Raw genomic sequence first — 17,733 nt, forward strand, 5'->3', positions numbered from 1 at the left:
AGTCCCTACACACTGAGCTACCGTCTACCCCCCAAAAAATAACTCGTTTGATAACCTGTTAGCTACAGTCAGACAACAGCTAATGTTAGCATTCACAACCGTTAGCTAGAAAGTAGCTAAAATCTTATTAACATTTGGTAGTTACACGATAAAATATAAAAGGCATACATTCCTAGACATCGTATTGTTAGCTTGTTAACTTTCTAGCCAACGTAATGTTAGCTAGTGAATGGTTGAATGCTAACATTAGCTGGTGTCAAACGGTAGCTAAATTTCTAGCTCATCAATCAGGCTGCGATGAAATGATAACCATTGTTAGGTACACTTAATTTATACCGTTTAAAACCTGGAACACAGCAGTACAACGGTATAACAGCATTTGAGGATCCCGCCCAGAGTGTAATGTGGGTGTAATGGAAAATGGCTGCCATGTTAATATGGCAAATTTTTGTGTCTGTGTATTTGTTCATGAGACAGAGCAATTACTGTGATTGGATGAGGAATTCAACCGAGCAATTAAATTCAATTGGCAGGAAATATAATCTGGGACATGTGGGCAACATAATCCATCTTCAGACTTCAGTTTATGAGGCTTTCTCACCAGTTGTACTCTTTATCTGATCCAAGCGAAGGACTTGTTACTTCTTTTGTCCATTTTGTGTCTTTGTTTGTAAATCAGCAACATGATAGTGTCCTGAAAGACGCCTCTGCTAACAATTTATTTTAGTCGGCTTTTATAAGTGGTATACCCACACTAGACTTCGTGATAGCACTGTAATGTAGTTTTAAGCAGATACAAGGACAACAATATTGGATTGTTTGTCTAAAACTATACCTTTTGTAAACTGTGATCTGAATAATAAAACAATGCAACTTTGCCAAAATCACAGTTCAGTAGGCTGTATAATATATGAGCAAACACACGGGAATATTTTGTTTATTAATTTTATTTAACCTTTATCTTTCCTGATACATTCCAACTAAGATACAAGGATCTCTTTAATAAGGAAGCTGGCCAAGACAGCCTTCATAGACATCAAACAATGAATAAGCATTCATTTCAGAACATGCATTCAGTGTCAATTGTTTCTAAATCCTGTTTTTTATTATCTTTCATGCTTAAAAATAATCTTAATTGAATTGACTCTGTTCCTTACACCAAGATGAGGGAGTAGAGACAGAGAATGTTGGAGAACTGACGCACACCTAATAATTGATACTGTCATGTCTGACTTTTTACCTACAGTATAACCCTTTAATCGGCAGTTGATAAGCTTAGCTTAGCATTAAGACTGAAAATAGAGGTCTGACTATTCCAGCTCAGCTGTGCTATGATTGGCTAGAAACCCCAGTAGCTCAAATACAGCACATTTAACCAGGAGAACACTGTTTTTTTTCTGTGTGTCAGCATTTACTCGATCTTTTAACCAAACCTAACCACGTAGTTTACGTGCATAAATCAAACCAAGTACTTGATTAAGGTTGTGAAAAGCTTGGGCTCCAAGTTTGTGAAGTGTGGGCACAAAAACGACTTTGTTAGATTCAGGAAAAGTTGTAGTTTTGTCTAAAACAATAAAAGGACTTTAAGGGACTATAAGAGACATGAATATGGGCCTCTTGTAGTCCTGTCTAAACAATCTTCTACAATCTGGACAAACATGAGGCAGCAAGTATTAGCCAATCACAGCAATACACATTACATGGAATAAAGTAACATTTATCAGTGACCTTTAGACGTGCTGGCGAGCAGATAGAGGAATACATATTGTTCTTAGAAACATCTGGTTGTGCAGATTAGTGATTTATTGGACATTACTTAAACTGGCAGACAGATGCTCCATTATAGTAAAAATACTGACATAACCACCCTGCTGTTACTGAGGAACAGTAAATTAAATTGTCTTGTGTATATTTTGATGATCAGATTTTATTATTAATGTTATTATTGAAGTTCTATCAACAGGAAAGCAAAAAGTGACCGTCTGTTTTTTAATTTGTTTCAACTCTTTTAAAGATAATCAACATAGGAAAGTGTTATTTGGTTAACATGCTTGATTAACCGATCATTGCCAGGCTGCTGGGAAATCACTGATTGGTCAACGTCCAAATTTAATTGGCAATTCCTGCCCGCTCCAAACGAGATTATCAAAGGAAAAAAAACACATGAAATTGAGTTAAAGTGTTTCAGACAAGCCTTCAGAGGCCGCTGATCTCAGAGTTATTGCAGACTTCCAAGGCTAAAAAAAATTTAATTCTTCTGTTCAATCTTTTTTTTTTTGGAGAAGTCATCTTTTGTGTCTGATCGGCACCACGTTTGGTCGCTATGGCAACAGTGTTGTGCATAGTGCAGGAATGATGGAGGCGAAGCTTCACTCGTGAGTTGTGTTGTGTGTCATGAAAAAATCGAAGGACGCGTTTGAGGTTTGACGCTCCCACATGTGCAGACAGGAGACAGTGGGTCAGCGTGTTGTTTTCATGTTGTTTATTGTCTTTCCCTCTGACTGACTTCCCCCTCTCACACACACTCTGTTTAATTTCAGGTACCACGATGCTCAGGATGTGACCAGTAACTTCCTGGGAGCCATGTGGCTTATCTCCATCACCTTCTTGTCCATCGGCTATGGCGACATGGTCCCTCACACCTACTGTGGCAAAGGAGTGTGTCTGCTCACAGGAATCATGGTCAGTACTTCCCTCCCCTCCCTCCCTGTCTCCCCTCCCTCCCCTCGGCGCTGTCCTCGCCTCGTTCAAAGGTCAGCAGATTAGAGAGCATGCTGTCATTTGGGGGAGAAATTCTGCCATTTGTGTGATTTGGGCAATCCTCCCTGAATTAGCCTGCATCTGTGCCTCTGTGTGTTTTGGGTGTGTAGGCGTGCAAACAAGAGCGTGTTACTGGTTTGTGTGTGTGTGTGCGCGTCTCTGCGTGTGTGTTATTCCCTTGAATGTCCTCATTGCATAATGAAGGTCCCACCTTTCAGTGTGCCATGTCCTCCCACTCTCTGTTCCCCTCCCTATCTCTCGCTGTGTTTCATTTTATCTACCTCTCTCTCGTTGTGTCTCTATCTTTCTGTTCATCCCTCCATCTCTCTCTTCCTCTCCGTCCGTCTCTTCCTCCCTGAGGCCTTGTGTTTATTTCTCTCTAACGTCCATCTGTTAGTATCAGTGTTTAAGCTGTTCCTCTATTTGCTTCACTTCACAGGTGTTACTTTTGCTACTTTCATTCTGTCTTTGTCTCATTCCTCGTTTTTGTTTTGTCACACTGGACCTGTTCTTCTTCATCTCAAGATTTCCTTTTGTCTCGGGGAACTTTTGTGTCGTGCAGTCACTCTTCTGAATAATTGGAGGAAATTAGTACTTTACTTTTCAAATGCAGGAAAATTAGATCTTTTTAATAGCTCTACTGCTAAATGTCAAGTTATCTCTAAATGTGCTAATAAGGACGGTGGCTTTTGTTGTTTCTCATAAGGTCGTTAAAATAAAATATAATGATAATATGTCCCGTGTGAATGCTTTCCTCATAGGACACAGTGTGTTGTGTGTTTTATGCAGCCAGAGAGCAGAGTACAATGAGAAATAAAAGACTGCTTACAACAAAAGAGCTGAAAGTCAGAGCACAGTGGGAGCTCACCTGAAAATGCCATTTAAAAAAAAATATGTGAGATGTGGAAGGCTGGATTAGGCTTTTGAAATTTATGTTTTCAATGAATAAATAATACACTCTGTCCTTTATCTGCATTCAGAACCACACAGAAATAATACTGTGTTTTATTAGTTTGGTTGAGCTCGTTAAAGTAAATGAAAAGTGAAGGCATTGTGCTCATACAAAGGAATAAAGTCCCACTCCTGTCCGCTGCTACCTGCTGGTTTTCAGTCAATGTTCGAACAGAGAGGGGGAGGCTGTGCTTAATTTAAGACATATTTCATTATCATGACAAGCACGTTGCTGCTCTAGGATACGCAATTGCAATTAATTTAACATGAATTGAGGTGGAGGATTTTGACCAAGTACCAAAGTGGTTTTCTGGCCTGTTGTGGCTCTGGCACCCTCGGTCTGACCCTGTCAGGACCCCCATTTACGCATCTGGGGGTGGACGCCTTGTTCAACTGAGTGTGAGTTGTGTTTTTCGTGTTGCTCTACTGCTTCGGTGCTTAAGTTATATTTCAAAAAGCATTTGGCAAACAGTACAGTTAAATAAAAAATCTTCCTCAGTCTTCCCCATATATGGTTCAATGGGATCATGAGACCAGTGGCCCTCGAAAACGCTGCTAATGGAGCATTTTACTGCCAGCGCCACGACCGCATGCCTCGTAGTCCTTTCACTCTTGAGCTGAGTGTGTTTTGTGTAAGTGCGCCTTAAGTAAAGCAACAACCAGCATAGCGAATGCTGAAGCCAGTAGAAGAGCCTTTAGATGCAATTACTGCACTTCAGTGTCTGCTGGACGAGTGTTCAAGAATACCTGGAGAGCGAATTGGAAAGCTCTTTATATTATTCTTTAAATTAAAATGATCCTCTCTGACTATTATGACAATATTTTGATGCTATGTTTTTACACGTTTTTACTCAGATAACCTGCTACTGTTACACACAATTTCCCAGTTTGGGATCAATAAAGTTCATCTATTTATCTGTCCATCCATCCATTCTTTCACAGCATGCCCATTTACTGTCATCTATTTGGAACACCACAGTTTCCCAGTTTGTGATCAATAAAGCACATCTATCTATCTAGTCATCCATACATACATCTATGCATTTATCCATCCACCCTTTTATGGCGTGGCCATCAATTCTACCCACTGGGCTTTTATTTTGAAATATTTCCTTTCATCTATTTGGAATTTTACAGTTTGTGAATCTATCTAACTATCTATCTATCTGTCCACACTTTTAGCATGGCCATTCTACCCACTGGGCTTTTATTTTGAAATATTTGCTTCTAAAATCTATCTGGAACACCATAATCTGTGAAAAAGTTTGTGAAAAAATGTCTGTCTGTCCATCCATCCACACTTTCAGCATGGCAATTCTATCTGTAGGGCTTTTATTCTGAAATCCGCCTGTGTATTCTCCCATCCTCACCGTGTCTATCCAACTCACCTACTTTCTTTACTGTATAGTTCATTAAAAAGTGTGAATAAACACACTCATCCACAAGGACATACACACAGACCCCCATTTGTTGTGTGAATCATGCAATCGGTGTTTTAGACTGAGTACAACTCTTACTGTTATGTTAACACACACACACACACGCACACACACACAAACACACACAGAAACAAAACAGCGGGTGGATACAGAACGTCCCAGGCCCACAGTTACAGACTGCATCCTCCACACAAACAGTGACACACAGCTTGACATACACTCTCAGGATGACTCCCACACACACTCTCCTCTCCCATCACACACACACACACACACACACACACACTTCACAGAGTGTTCAGAGTAGTTTATTTTTGTTGATCATCACAGAAGGATGCAGGTAGAATGAAGAAGACAGGGCGCAGCAGGTCGTGGGAAAACAAAGTGATCAGAAGATGCAAGAGGAGGAGAGAGCAGGGAATCATGGGTAAAAAAAGGTCGAGCACAGAGAACAGGATATGCTTTACTTGAGAATTATTGTAATGAGTTCCTATAGGAGGAATTCTCGCCGTTGTTACTATGACAACACATAAAGGCCAACAGAGTTGGAATATACCACTGCCCCGAGGCTACCCGGGGGTGTGCCAGGTGTTAGTGTGTGTGTGCGTGTGTTTGTGTGTGTCGCTGTGAGTGGGTGGATGGTGGCTAACATGTTTAAACACATTGAACTGTTTGTTGCTCTTCTACAGAAGCAGAAGGTACAGGCTGTACATTACAACTTATATCAAATAATACAGTGGTGTGTATTTACATTCATTCTTGTCTGTATGCACTTTACTTTAACCTCCCATCTTAAACATTTGTAATCATACAAAACATCAATAATAGTTTGTAGCACACTGTAATGTATTTATATGCAGAATTAGCATAACTGCATTCATGTATCAACAGCTATAACTCCTCCTGTAAGCACCCATAAGTGAAGGCTGCTGCATAAATATATAATGAATGACAATATAGTAAACCCCATGCCCTGTATATTAATGAACACTAGAAAGGCCCTATATCTGCATAGAAAGCAAATACATAGCATTGTGTTAAAGTAAAGTGTTGCAGAATGGCTGTTTTGTTCCATTTACAGCACCCTTTTGTAGGTAATAATAATACACTTAAATTATATTGCATATTTTATACAAGGGGAGTAGTTCAAAGTGCTTTATAATGAAGTAAACAACAAAACAGGCAAATCAAAACAAGTGCAAATACTGCAGATAAAACCAAAGCAAACAGGCACCAAAAGGCAACAACTGGAATATACTAGGAAACATGAAACACATAAAAAAAACATGTGAGGGGGAATTATGCTGTTTCACATTTTAAGACATATATATAATGTTCCAATGTTGGATGTCCAGACTAAACGTGGGTGAAGTTTCAAATCTGTAGGTAAAAGTATGTTGGAGTAATCCCCAGGCTTCTCAGCTCAGTCTGCAGGCTGCTGTGAGCGCCAGGTTTAACACAGTTTTTTCTACACATTGCACTTTGGGACGTCACAGAGAGCCGGCCAATCAGAAGAAAGTGGGCTCGTAGGGGGCGGGGTTTCTTATAGGGACAGAGCTGACTGAGTCGTTTCAGGCAGAGGTTGTATGAGGGCCTGCACAGAGCACCAGTGTGAGAAAAAAATGTTTAACTGTAAATTATGCTAAGCTACTCCACAGGTATCACAGAGTGAAATACGAAGCTTGAAATTAGCATAATACTCCCCCTTCTAGAACAATTAAAAATGGTTAATTTGTTTTGCCTTTGCCTTTATTTGATAGGAGCTAAACTGAAGTTACAATTTTGATGAATGGGTCGTTTGAAAATGGTCACAGTGCTCATATCTCTTACAGCCTTGAATAGGGAGTTTTAGTGCCGAGCTAAAAAAGACTGAGCAGCCATTTTTCTTATTATGACAGTTTTTATTGAGAACACAAGCTGCAGAGGAGCGAAGAGACCATGACAGGTTATAAGATGACAAAGAATTTGTTAGGACAGCTGGTTCCAAAACACTTAGAAGTCAGATCAAACGTAAAAGACACTCAGAGCCAGTGCAGGCAGGTTAACTAGATGCAGAGTAGCTGCTATTTCAAGCCTTCTTTGTCTCTGCGTACGCTAATTAGATTCACATCCTTTTGTTTTTATATCACATCTCTTTGAGTTCCTGCTGACCTGTTTCCAAACTCTTTTGTTTTCTTGGAGGTGCAGTTCTTATCACGAGTGCGCACACAAAAAAAGGTGTTTCCCCCTTTTTTTTCTGACAGCTACGTTGATGGCGGCGCTGCGAGGGGAAACACCCGAGCGTTTGAAACAAATCACAGCCGCCGCGCCATCATCAGCCGTGTCACTCTGTGGAGATTGCACGGGGAGCCCTGCTGAAATCAAATGAGTGCAGGCGTATATACACAAACAAAGTCACACACACACTTATAGCCCGTCTTGACAAACCAATCAGCACCCTACTGTTTATAACCGAGGAGGGCAATTTCAACACACACACACACACAGTGCTGCACTCGAACATACTGTACTGTAGCAATCCAACGTAGGCTCATTCCCCCTACAGCACCAACATGTACCAATGCTCTAAGGGTTTTCCATCGGCTCTCATCATATTTTATTCATACTTTTGGAATAAACACAAATAGAGTGGATGAGTGTATAGACGTGGGCACTAATGCCTGTTTGTGCGTTACATTTTACTGACTCCAGCCAAAGTTATTTTGGGCCAACGCTGTCTTATCGTTTCCAGAGTGTGCGCGATGAAGTCTTTCCCATACGCGCTTCAGAATGTTGCACGCTCCCTTGCTCTCGCTCTCGACCTCACTATGTTTCTCTCTCCTTATATCTCTTTTATCATCGCTCTCTCTCCCCCCCTCTTTTCTCTCCCACCGTGAGATGCGCACGCAGGAAGAAGAAGCGCTCATACATTTTCATTAAACACTCTTAATCTTAATTCATTGCTTATCAGAAGATATGTGACCCCATTAACATCGCCTTCTCCTCCGTCTTCCTCTCCTCCTCCTTCCGACCACTCCCTCCGTGTTTTTATATTTACCCATAACCCTTCACTCTCTTTATCTTTTCTGCTTTCTCTCTCTCACCTCTTCAGAGGAACCTGCGAGCGCTCTGACGCCCCGTTGAAAACGGTGTCTAATCTGAAAGTTAATTAAGTCTGTCTTCCCCCCTGTGTTCCTGCTCCTCTTCTTCTCTCATGCATGTCTTTCTGCTTGAGAGACCGCTGTCAGTCGCTCCCAAATGGATTCGCCATGTGTCCCATGTGGGCCGAGCTGGAGAACACACAAACCGGTGTGTGTTTTTTACACTTTTACACTTCCTGCAGGCCCGGAGCCTCAGGTGACAGGAGAAGACTGACACCGTGTAATTCAGATTGACAGCATCTAATTAAATTAAATGAGGTGGTGTCGATCTTTGATGTGTTTTTTTTCCTCTGTAAGGGGCCTATTTTTTCTGCTACATATAGAAGCGATATAGAAGGGATCTCACACCAGATGGATTGCGAGTGAAAATAGACTTGGCTTGCCTCTCGACATGAGGAAATGTGGATCTGGAGCAGAGCTATCCCTCTTAATCCTCTCCTCTCTCCTCCATTCACTCCTCCTTCTGTCATGTGGCTCCCTTCCTCATATTTGTCCTTGCTCCCTTCAATCATCCCGGCTAATTCCCCCGGACGAAAGAGCCACCGATTTACCAATTCCTCCTCTTTGCTGACTGACTCAGTGCTCTGTTTTCTCCTCCCTCCCTCCTCTCTCTCTCTCTCTCTCTCTCTCTCTCTCTCTCTCAGGGTGCAGGCTGTACGGCTCTGGTGGTTGCTGTGGTTGCCAGGAAGCTGGAGCTGACCAAGGCCGAGAAACACGTACACAACTTCATGATGGACACGCAGCTCACAAAGAGGGTGTGTAGGCCTGCGTGGTGTGAATGAGTGCGTCTCGCGTGAATAAAACAAAAGTATAATTTGTAAAAGAAAGGTCACATTCTCCGAGAGACAGAGCTGTAATTTATAAAAGTGCAGTTTTTACGCGTTACAGGGGAAGTCGTTCTTTTGGGTTGAATATAAGGCGCTTGTCCTTTTCCTGCCCCACCTTCAGAATCACCGACTACTACATCACACCATGAGCCTGTATTGTTGTGACAGAGCGCCGTGTGATTTGAGTGAGTGAAGGCGATGAAAGGTCATCTCTTTCTCACCCTCGCTGCTCTGCGCCCCCACTTACCGTCCCTCTCCCGTCTCTTTTCTCTAACATAACCGTCCCTCCTCTCCTATCTCCTCTGACATTCGTCTCTCTTACAGTAAATCTCTCTTTTCTCTTCCTTTTTGTCACCGTTTCTCCTCTTTTCCTTCCTTCGCCCTCTCCTCTCCATTCATCCTCGCCCCCTCCCTGCCTCCTTCCCTTCATCTCTCCATCCCCTTCCTCCTCCTCCGGTCCTTTTCAATTTTTCATACGGTTGAAAGACCCAAGTTTCAGAAATAGCTCCCATATCAAATATGTAGGGTACATTATGTCAGCAGGGTATCTGGGTGACTGAGAGGGTGAGGGAGATCGATGATTCCAGCGTTGATAAAATATCGACAGAGAAGACGAATAGACCCTCTATTGGAGCCGGGCGCTCGCTTCATCTTCCTGCAGGCGGTGGCCGGGTCAGCCAGAGTGTGTTTTCACAAGACGTTTAACACCTCGAACAGTGTGTGTGTTTGTGTGAGTTTTTCATGCAGAGTGCTGACAATGTAAAACAACCGTCTGAAACAGCTGAATGAAATCAAAGTGGATCTTACTTAAGTATTCTTTATATAAAGGTGGATATTTTTCATGACATTCATAGATCTTTAAATTGTCATGTTGCCATGCAGGCAGTGGCAGGTCTTTCACTTCGGTCCAGGCTGAAATATCTCAACAACTGTTAAAGGGATGGCCATGAATTTTGTCCTCAGAGGGTGAATTCTGATCGCTTTGGTGATCCCCCGTCTTTTCCTCTAACCCGACAGTTCAACAAGTTGACATCTTTTGCTTTTAGTGCGATGTCTTGACAACTGTTGGCAGCAAAAGTTAATCAGATATTATTAGCAAGTGTTAGCATGCTGTCAGCGTTAACTACGATGGTGAGCGTGGTAAGCTTTAAGGCCTGTATCCACTAACACCGTCTCCTGTGCTGCTATACGTACACCAATCAGCCAGAACATTATGACCACCAGCCCAATATTGTGTTTTTGCCACAAAAACAGCCCTGACCCATCGAGGCATGGACTCCACTAGACCTCTGAAGATGTGCTGAAGTATCTGGCACCAAGACGTGAGCAGCAGATCCTTTAAGTCCTGTAAGTTTTGAGGTGGGGCCTCCATGGATCGGACCTGTTTGTCCAGCACATCCCACAGACGCTCGATTGGATTGAGATCTGGGGAATTTGGAGGCCAAGTCAACAACTTGAACTCATTGTGTTCCTCAAACCATTCCTGAACCATGTTTGCAGTGTGGCAGGGCGCATTATCCTGCTGAAAGAGGCCACTGTCATTAGGGAATACTGCTTCCATGAAGGGGTGTACTTGGTCTGCAACAATGTTTAGGTATGTGTCGAAGTAACATCGGCATTAAAGACAGGACACGACACTATATATTCTATATTGGAAATAGTTAAACTGCGACCCTTGTCAATGTCACTTCTCCCTCACTGACCAATCAAAATCAAGAAGGGGCGGGATTTATAATATCAACTTTTTCAACAGCAACATGATTCAACAGATGTAGTGGCCACTACAAAGGGAAGCATAAGTGCCGTGATACAGCTTTCGTATCCTAGCAACAGTAAGCGACGGTGAGAAGCTCACTGTGCTCTGCCGGCGCAAAAAAAAACGCTGTTAGTAGACACAGGCCCTTATGCTTGCTTGACATCCACGTGGTAGCACTGTGGGTATGTTAGCATGCTAAAAGTACAGCCTCACAGAGCTACTAGCATGACTAAAAACGTTTTGGTTTTTTTCAGTAGCTTTGGTCCAAGCTTTCACAAAGTGCACCAGGCTTTGAGGCAGATTTGACAGTAGTGGCCAAACCATGTGAATCAACAGTTTTTTTCTTTTTCAACTTAAAGTATTAACTCTATGTCATATGAATGGTCAAATTCACTAATTAGTTATTTTCCTCAGCATATGGATGTTAATCAGATCCATGGGGGTTGGGAAGCAGGGTCAAAGGAAATGCTTTGCCCCTTGATCCAGGGGCCGCATAATACAAAATGTATGTGGATGATTCAGGTCATTTTATTCCCAGAAGTCTTACTTTTCTGAATTCTACCGAGCAACTCATATACAAATGAACGGGGCCTTACTTTAGAAGTTGTATCAGGTTCTCTTTATACATGCTTACTTATATGTTTATACAAGCAGAATCTCTATTTATGCCAATTGGAGTGAGAAGCGAGAAGGCTAATTCATGTGTTCATTAGTCGATGTTATTTCAGTTTAGCTGCTATGTTTCTAACTAGCAGCTTATATGTCATAATACCCTATAGGGTGTTACAGTACAACTGATTCAGGCTGGTTAGTGGCTGCCTTGTGCACTCGTATTATCATAGCTGGTTGTTGTGTTTGTATAGAAACGTATAGATGAGCGTCACATTTGTTGTGCTGTTTGCATATTTATTTTGCAGCTCTGCCTCTGGAACCTGTAGTCATATTGTCCCTAAAGGTGTTAAATCACAATGATAAACTTTGTAACTTTTGTCATTGCGATGCCATTCATTGCGTGTAGATAAAACTGGTGTTGAATCCTCCCCTAGATATAGTAGAAAATGATCCCTTGTGTTTTAAAGTGGATGTCCTTCTCAATCCAAATCAAAGCCTGTCATCAGGTAAGGGAGGTGCCATATAGCAGTTTGATTCAAGTCAATGCAGCCTGCTGCTTGGTGACATTTCCTTCAAAGGGTCTGGGGTTTATGCGCTGGTAATTGTCTCCTGCCCTCTATTACTGAGAGAGCAATGATTGAAGCTGTTGTATGCACATTGATTTACATGGCGGGGGCCATTCCCTGCCATATCATCGTAAGAAGAGAACACAATCACTCAAGGCTTTATAATGAATAATGCATTGATAGACTCTACATCCTGTCATCGTCATACGTTCACACACACAGATTGACACAAAGGCGCACACGCTGGCTTTCTGCATCGGTGTAATTGTGTATCGCTCCCTTTGATTGATTAACAAGGATGTCCATTAAATGCCAATCAGTGAAGCTATTAGCGAGTCGACCGTGTTGCATGTAATGTCTTTGTCTTTACATGTGTGTAAACAAAGTGCAGGGTGTGGAAGTGTAACAGCATCACCAGAGCTTAACATGCAAGTAAACTAGCTCCTCCAGCAGACAGTAAATAAACGCAGACACTCCTGAGACGTCTGTGTACTGCACCTGTCAGTTTTATCCACATGTGTGCAGCGTTTCTGACACTTCCTGACACATTCTTTAACAAACTTCAAACATTTCACTTTCCATCTTCCTCTGCTTTCATCTTCAGATTTTTAGACGTCCGACAAGACTGAAGTTGAAATGTTGTGGTGTGAAGTGGGTGCAGAGGACCTTATAATACCTTCAGGGAGGAGAATTAGCTTTGTAAAAATGATTCCAAGTTCAATGCGCAGGGTTAATTTTCATGCAGTGTTTAGTGAAGTGAAGTTTTCTTTTTGCTTTAATCGGATTAACGCGCATGTTAATCAAATAACACTTAGATAGGCCCATAATCCACCATGTGTGCGTTATTATAAGTGCTTATGTTTCATGCCAGGAAACACACATAGTTGTCTTTAGGCAGAGTGTTAACTGACGATCTCGAAAGATTTCAGTTTCGTTCTCTTGCGCGCCCCCTAATGGCAATATACGGTTATAACTCTTGATTTTCCTGGCTGACGGTTGCTTTCCTTTGTAAACTGTTTGCTTCATCTGAGCGTCAAATTTGTTTCTTTTTCTCTGGATTTTCACTTATTTTTGAAGTTGTATCTGTAGTCATCGATCTTTTCTTTCTTTGTTCAGCGATAGTAGATCACTGTTTACTCACAACACTTGTAGAGACTGGAAAAGCAGCCGCTTAACTCCGCCTACCCTCTCTGGCAGACCAACCACTGCTGGGTGATGGAAAACGCGTCACTAACTGGGCACCGCTCACTCTGGGAATGTCGCCATAGACACCCAGTCTGTAATACTACTATATAGTGCAAATGCAAAGGCTTTCATCAGTGGGCCATAGGCTCAAACACCATTGTGTTACCTCATTAGGCGATAGATAGTGACTTAACAGACATTAATTTACATGAAAATCTTCAAGATTATTACTTTAAACCTGTGTTTTGGTTGCAGCTGCAGAACTGTGGCTTTGTTCTAAAGTATTGTTTAAATTAGACTCTGCCTTGTCAATGAAAGGCCCCTCACTGAAGCAGTTAGCCAGCTGACCGAGTGAAAACGGCCACCAGAGTCTTTTTCTGAGGTCAGTATTTTATTTCAACCTTATTATAAAGTCGAAAAATGCCAGGTCTTTCTATAAATTTGCACTCTGGACGTGTACTCTCCCACCACTCTGGACCTGTGGTTAATTCGGAGCACTTTCAGAAGTCCCTGTGGCATATTCAGCGCTTCGCCCTCTCTGAATATTCAGAGTACACTCTGGGCTCCGGCCAAGGAGGAGGTGCCGCGGTGCCTTCCAATGTTTACACCAACAGCCAAATTGGAGCAATTTAACCCCCGAAGATTTCTGCTAAGCTAGCTTAAACTCCTCACTGTTAACAAAATAAAAGCCTTTTAATTCCCACACCAGGCGGACGGATCCTTATTAACGTGGACGTATTGTGACAGCGATAGAAATCCATTTGACATTTAATGAACGCGTTCAAACATCTCTCTGATGTTTTTTGACTTCATACCAATTGAACCTGAGTGTACTCTTCCTTTTATTGAAGCACTGTGAAGATTTATGAAGGTTGGGCACATTGTGCTCCCGCCCGGGCAGGAAGTGTGCTTCATAAATAAAGTTTTGCTAGCTGTCTTTGTGTGCGGCGGGAGTTGTCTCGCAAATGACATTCAGAAGACACAAAACATTTAAACGCAGTGAAAGCAAAGTGTTATATTAATTTAATGAGATGTTCTTTGACGTCTTAAATTGCTCAATTGAACTTCTTTTTAGAGTTTTGAATAGAATAAAATGACTTCATTGTCTTTACGTTCTATGCAAAAGGCAGAAATTTGTCTTTTTCTTTTGCTGTTAAAAAGGTTAAATTAAAAATCTGCTTCACTACAGACTGAAATAAGAGGAAAGAACTATATTAAAAAGTGCACAAGATATTTCGGTGAGGTGTGGTACTGCCTGTGCGTGTGAGAGAGTCGTCTCTTCCCCACTGACACTGTGTGCGAAGGTCAGAGCAGGTGACGCCACGTGTAACTATGGCGCACGCATGAGGTGGGAGGTTGTTGCCAAGGTAATTGGCCTGTTTGTTTACATTTTCCGCTCTCCTAGAAAACCCCTTTGTAGCACCGCGGAGTATAATTACTAATTACATACAAAGGTCATTAATGCTCTCCTGAGTAGGAGGGGTCAGGCGTCTCACCTCTTAGAAAAACATCTCCGTGGTGATTAGAAATGAAGGAAAACAATCCAGCTTATGTTTTTCTCTTTTCTGTATTCGCATTAAATAATGTGGCAGAAATAAAGACTTAAATTACATTAAAATTGTGGGATTATCTGTGATGACATTCCTCAAATGTTTCTATTTATACTGATTGATTTATACTCCACAATATGTCATCAAGCACCTCACACGCTGAGGTGTGGGAACCCCTTGTTTTAACAGATTTCTCATGTACCTGCCATAAGGTGAGCCGTGCAGGGGAGCAGCCACAACAGATCTCTGACCCTAACCAGCCATATGGCGCCATCATGGCCGCCCATGCACACGCCATATGGCGCAGGAATGGCTGCTGCTGCCGTCGCTTGGTTTCTTGTGGAGTATTATCAGCAGTTCTTGTTGAGTCGTTTTTTCCCCCCTTTAATGGAGCTGACGACTTAGCAGTGTGATATTATCAGCCCCTGTTATTTGCATGTGGAGCGGTTCCCAGGATTTAAATGAAGGGTGAAGATTAATTAAATGGCCCGAAGCAGCATCGAAGGCTCCGACTGCACTGCTGGACTGCAGCGGGAAGTTTGTGAGAAAACTTCACCAGACAGACACAACATGCCACCATTCATCATGTTTCAGTCGCCCTGCAGTGATTAATCAGCTGATAAATCAGATGTGACATATCAATTTACCAACGTGCCTGTAGATATGAGAGTATTAAATGTGCTCTTCAGTGTCCTGGCCCGTCATTAAAACTCTGTTTTCTTTGAACAGCATCCAAATTAACTTTATCCTGAGTATCACTGACAACATCCTCTTAGATTATGTAAGCACTTATTTAACTTCTGTATCCAGACGCTGTATTAAAAAAATGTAACTCTGCCGTCAAGACGTTAGCGATGATGTTGACATTAGCGCCGTAGGCCTGCGAACAGTTTGTCTTCATTTTGACGATTCCTCTTCAGGATCTTTGCGGCGCTGTCAGCGTGTCCTTGCAACATGGATGAGAGTTTTGTAATCCTATTGATACACACCAAGAAATACACACACACACACTCGGGCCCTCGATTTACATCCAAATCCCATTAGTCACGGCGTGTGTAAACATATATACTTTTTATTTCTGGGGTGGATTCACATCAAATATCACATGCTTAAATAAATGATCTGTAAACACGCTGTATAAAAGTAAGAGCTAATATATTTGTAGGGGTAGCTGTCATTAGGAGTGGTTTGTAAAAATGCAAGTTGACTGTATGACGCAATCTCCTGGAGGGGTCTCACATATCATCTATAGCATGTTGGATTAGCGCTTTTTGGTTTGACTTCCTCCGTGTCATTGAAAACACATCTGCAAGGCCCAGGGCCTCCTCTTCCTCTATTCATCTGTAGCCAATACAGTGTGTTAGTCTACATGTGTGTACATGTGTGTGTGTGTGTATGTGTGAGCAGTCCTTGACTGCAGTGGATAGGTGCTGATTAGCCAAGCTGCCGGGCTCTTTTGTGCTCCTCAGACGGGGGTATAATTGTTCTTTGTTCAGTGCTCAGCATCTCTTTGAAGTCTCTCCTTCAATTTATGTCCTTACAGATTCTCTCTCTCTTCTTCCTTCTCTGTGGTATCCACCCGCACCTTTCTTTTTTTTTAGCGAGTGTCAGACCCCTGTGTAGTAATTACATAGCAACCGATAGAGATATAAGCTAGATGAGACATACAGGAGCACATAAGGATACATGAATGTGACAGAATCCAGATCCTTTTTTGCAAAAAACTTTAAATAAACAGTATTTAATGAAATGAAAGTAACGCCTGTCATGCCGTTGCCTCTGATGGCGATTAGGCTTTTCATCTGCGAGCATCATTACAAAGGCTACGTCTCTAACATGCCTCTTCTGCATGAATGAGGATGGTCTCTGTCAGCTGGGTTAAGAGCAGCCACTCGTGCTACATTTTTTAATTCAGCCTCTTTCATAATTAAATGTTTTTAATGAACTGCGGTGGTGCGGTAGTGAATTACCTCCAACCAGCCAAGATAATGCAGCCCATTTGAGTTAGCCTACGATATAATGTGGCATATAGACAGACTGAGAGAAGAGAGAGAAGCGTGTGTGAGGGGGAGACTCCTGTTGGTTCTCATTGCCAAATCTCCCCGAGGAGAGAGCTGTTTATGAAAAGCATTGGCAAGCGAGCCGCTGTGTGCACAGAGAGAGAGAGAGACGGAGAGAATGAGGGCAGCCTCCAAGATGAGAACCATGGTTCAGTTTTTTTTTCTTTGCAGGAAAACAATGGAAAATGGAGGGAAAAATGGATGGGTAAACCTGTTGCCTGAACCAGTTGCCAAGGGCTACCTGTTGCTAACAACGTGTGTGTGTGTTTGTGTGTTTATTGTCTGTGTGCAGATAAAGAATGCAGCGGCTAATGTGCTGAGGGAAACCTGGCTCATCTACAAGCACACCAAGCTGATGAAGAAGATCGACCACTCCAGGGTCCGCAAACACCAGCGGAAGTTCCTCCAGGCGATACATCAGTGAGGCCACACCTTTCACGCACCCACACATAAGCACACACATGCACACACACGTGCACACAACCGTGCCGCTGAGATCATGAAGCCTTTGAAATCAGTTGTACTTTCTATCCACCCACTGGTTGAATCAACGCTGATAATCAGATAAAGTGCATGAATCCCTACGCACACATACACACACACAGAGACACACAAAATGATTCATCATCTACTAAAGTACTAAAGGGCAGGTTCACTGCAGGAAAATACAGTTGTGGGACTTGGTAATCAGTGCACTGTGTACTATTAGAGACACTCTCATCATTATCTTTATCCGTGCTTTGTGGTGTTGATGCTGCTAATAGGGGAGACCGGGGAAGGTTGCAACGAGGGACAGTCGCAACAAGTCTTAATCCTCCAAATAAGCCTGAGAGATCATACTGCACATGCCCAGTTAGATCCTCTGCCCACCAGGAAGACAGCAAGCG

General features: G+C 42.4%; 1 protein-coding gene across 1 annotated transcript in view; it reads left to right on the forward strand.

Annotated features, from left to right (window-relative positions):
- kcnn3 (potassium intermediate/small conductance calcium-activated channel, subfamily N, member 3) overlaps positions 1-17,733 on the forward strand; it is a 58,576-nt gene that overhangs the window by 34,069 nt on the left and 6,774 nt on the right. Inside the window, exons 6-8 of the mRNA XM_069656088.1 lie at positions 2,541-2,682; positions 8,935-9,045; positions 17,139-17,266. Coding sequence (XP_069512189.1) covers positions 2,541-2,682; positions 8,935-9,045; positions 17,139-17,266 — 381 coding nt within the window. The remainder of the gene's footprint in view (positions 1-2,540; positions 2,683-8,934; positions 9,046-17,138; positions 17,267-17,733) is intronic.

The sequence above is a fragment of the Semicossyphus pulcher genome, unplaced genomic scaffold (genome assembly GCF_022749685.1).
Source record: "Semicossyphus pulcher isolate SPU_LCO1_2020_fin unplaced genomic scaffold, fSemPul1.0.p SCAF_9, whole genome shotgun sequence".
NCBI classification, from domain to species: Eukaryota; Metazoa; Chordata; class Actinopteri; order Labriformes; family Labridae; genus Semicossyphus; species Semicossyphus pulcher.